Consider the following 3544-nt stretch of genomic DNA (forward strand, 5'->3'; position numbering starts at 1 on the left):
GGGTTCAGTTGCAAAAAGTTCAATTGCCGCCTTCATCAAGAGCTGAATTGAATAGAAGCCCTAAAATATTAAAATATTTTGCTTCCGTCTTTAAGAGGCAACTAACACTTTGAGGAGCCACAATTGAGGATTTTCAAGTTTAGGCTAGCGCCATTAATGTAGGGATCAAGATTGTCATTTATGCACAACCAGAGTGGTGGCCTTTGATCCAATGGTTGTAACATCAAACAGACATATTGATTGCGGTTCCAGATAGCAATTGTTTAGCAACAGACAATTGACAAGAGCCCATCGAATGGAGAGCTTGGCCGCTTGGGTGTCTTCAAAAAAGAAGAAGAAACCTGACGCTCACATATCCAGGGCTTCAAGGACTGTCGCTCATCGACATCCCTCTGCTCTCTCTCTCTCTCTCTCTCTCTCTCTCTCTGGCATAATAAATCTCACAAATTTGTCTCTCATTATTTACATTTGTGTTTCTATTGCTGTGATTGTGAAGAAGAAAACACAAAGAGAAAGATTTTAGTCGATTGATAAGATATTCGAGCTACCAAAATCGGGGATTTTTTTCTGCAATAAGTTCAAGAGAGAGTGAAGAAAAGTTGGATTCCATTTACTAAGGATAACCTGTTACAGATAGTCTCGTGTAAAATAAGGAAAAGCTTTTCAATAGTTCAGATTTTATGGGGTTTAATCTATGGTTATTTACGAAAATGCATTCTGTCAATTTATTTGTATGCATATACTCCCACAATTTAGCATTTTTATTATTATTATTAACAGGAGTTACAGTTACTTTGCTGTAACCTAGATAGCAATCAAATTTTTTTTCTAAAGTTAATACATGATGAATCCACACCACCCCCTTAACACAATCGAAACTATAATGTCGCTCTCCCACTCGCAAAAGCTCACAAAATATAAGATGTCATCACATAGAAATCATCATGAGCATGAGGTATGGGTATTCTATTATCCATACAATGTTGCTACTCACTACCTGTCGATCTAATATTATGCCGATTTCATATTGATGGAATGTTACAGACCAAGGGTAATATAATAATTAGAAAAACCAAAGGCAGAGCAGCCCAATCCAAGCCGATCTGTGCCAATCAATATCATTATATTGGTTTCCTAGATTATTGATACCCTATCTGATACCTACGCGCAAAAATCATGTTCACAAGAACATGAAATAACATTTTCTCACATTTAAAAAGAAAAAATGAATAAAAAAATCCATACACTAATTTTATGAAAGGAACAACGCAATAAGCAGAAAGAAAAAAAAAAAAAAAAAAATCTGTGCAAATGGAAAGTATTCACTTGAGGAAAAAAATCGTCTGCAATTCCCCAGGTCATCGCTTGTGGAAAAGGATCGACTCTTCCGGAATCCAGAGAGAGGAAAATTCCTCTCTTCCATGGGTAGAAATCGTCTGAAATTCTAATCTCGTACAATTCTATACAATTCCATCCTAAATGGCTGACACGTGTAAATATTCCATATCTACGGTTCAAATTGTATTATGGTTGTATTATGGTTGATTAACATTGTATTATGGTTGATTAATCTGAACCGTAGATATGGAATATTTACACGTGTCAGCCGTTTAGGGTGAAATTGTATGGAATTGTACGAGATGAGAATTTCAGACGATTTCTACCCCTCTTCCATGCAATTCTTATCGTTGATCACCAGAGCCGGTTGGCTATAGATCAAAACTCGTAAACGAGGATTAATCGAATTCAGGGTTTCCTTGTGGGAAGATCTGACTCTCGAAAAGAGACTCTGTTTGAGGAATTCAAGTTGCAGGGGCTATGGATTGCTCTTTGTGAAGTGATGAAAGAAGATTCAATTCATGAAGGATGCGATGAAGTGGTCTGATTTCTGGAAATTAATAGCTCTCTTGATGATTATTTGTGTCTGGTATGTAGTGTTTGGTTTCATTATTGTGACCAATGCTACTGGAAGTTGTTGCTGGTCATAGTGTATTTCAGGAATCCTTTCTCTCTTAGAAAATTCCTAGCTCCCAACCTTTGTATATCTCTCCTATGGATTATCAATTTTTAGAGTTAAAACGTTTAAAAAAAAAGTCAGCAGCAGGGAAGAACCTAGGAATGAAACTCTAGAAGGAGCTCCTTTGAAATGAAAATCAGATCTTGAATTATTCGACGAGGGTGAAGATCGAAAGAAAATAAAACCTGAGGTTTCTGGTAATGATCCCCCACTCATTGAGGAGAAATCCGGCAAGGATGAGTCAGAAGAAGACGATGAAAACGATGAAAGTGACGACTACGACGAAGACGGTGAGCATTTCAACGGAAAATCTATGATTGATGCTTAGGGTAAAGGAATAATGGTTGACGAAGACAAGGGGAGAAAGGTAAAAATTTGAAAGTTGAAAATGGAAGTGAGGATGAATGGCATCATTTCGCCACCTTCTCGTGTGGGATAGGGGCTGCGGAACCAGGGAGAATTCTTTTCCCCCATAAAAAAATGGGAAAATTACATGATTACCCACTTTTGGGTTTCCCTTTATAAAATTACCCACAAAAAGTTTTGGTCAACAAAAATACACAAAATTAGGTTTGGATTTACAAAACTACCCAAAACAGTAATTCTCCTTCATCTGCCTATTTGTTTTGTCATTTTTACCCCTGGCCAAGGCTATAGCACGGCCTATGGAGGCCGAGGTGGCAGCCCGGCCTGATGGAGGCCGAGGTGATAGCGCGGACTGATGAAGGCCTAGGTTCAGCACGGCTTTACGGAGGCAGAGGTGGAGCGCGGCCTGATGGAGGCCGAGGTGGAAGAACGGCCTGATTTAGGCCGAGGTTGAGCACGGCCTATGAGGCCTAGGTTCAGCTCGGCTTTAAGAGGCAGAGGTGGAGCGCGGGCTACAACCTCGGCCTAAATCAGGCCGCGCTATCACCTCGGCTTCCATCATGCCGGGCTTCCACCTCAGCCTCCATCAGGCCGTGCTACAACCTTGGCCAGGGGTAAAAATGACAAAACAAATAGGCAAATGAAGGAGAATCACTGTTTTGGGTAGTTTTGTAAACCCAAACCTAATTTTTGGTATTTTTGTTGACCAAAACTTTTTGTGGGTAATTTTGTAAAGGGAAACCCAAAAGTGGGTAATCATGTAATTTTTCCTAAAAAAATTAAGAACTTTCACCGATGCACATGGACTAACGCAGGATTATATATCATCACTATTTTGAAGAGTCGTATAGTTATCACATTGTTTAGTTAATAAACTCTCACAGGCAAAGTATGGTCACATTTATATTTGATTGGTCGATTATAGATTCATAACCGAGCTAATGTTAATTCAACTAATTGAATTGATAGGGTTTTTATAATGCCTACATATGAGAGAATATCAGATGGGGAAAAAACTTGGTGGACTGGTGGATCCCAATACCTCTTGTTTACATGTCAAATTCCAAACCAATATTAATTTGTCAAGTGTCAAAATCAGAAATTGAAAATTTTAAGAATACCAAATAGATCTTACCCCACCACCCCCCCAAAAAAAAAAAA

The 3544-nt window shown here is 38.7% G+C and overlaps 1 protein-coding gene across 1 annotated transcript in view; it reads left to right on the forward strand.

The window, feature by feature from the left end:
* The first annotated feature begins 1959 nt into the window (after positions 1–1959).
* LOC122092357 (nucleolin-like) overlaps positions 1960–3544 on the forward strand; it is a 4694-nt gene continuing 3109 nt past the window's right edge. Inside the window, exons 1-2 of the mRNA XM_042662670.1 lie at positions 1960–1981; positions 2158–2307. Coding sequence (XP_042518604.1) covers positions 1960–1981; positions 2158–2307 — 172 coding nt within the window. The remainder of the gene's footprint in view (positions 1982–2157; positions 2308–3544) is intronic.

This window comes from Macadamia integrifolia, chromosome 10 (assembly GCF_013358625.1).
Source record: "Macadamia integrifolia cultivar HAES 741 chromosome 10, SCU_Mint_v3, whole genome shotgun sequence".
Classification (NCBI taxonomy): Eukaryota; Viridiplantae; Streptophyta; class Magnoliopsida; order Proteales; family Proteaceae; genus Macadamia; species Macadamia integrifolia.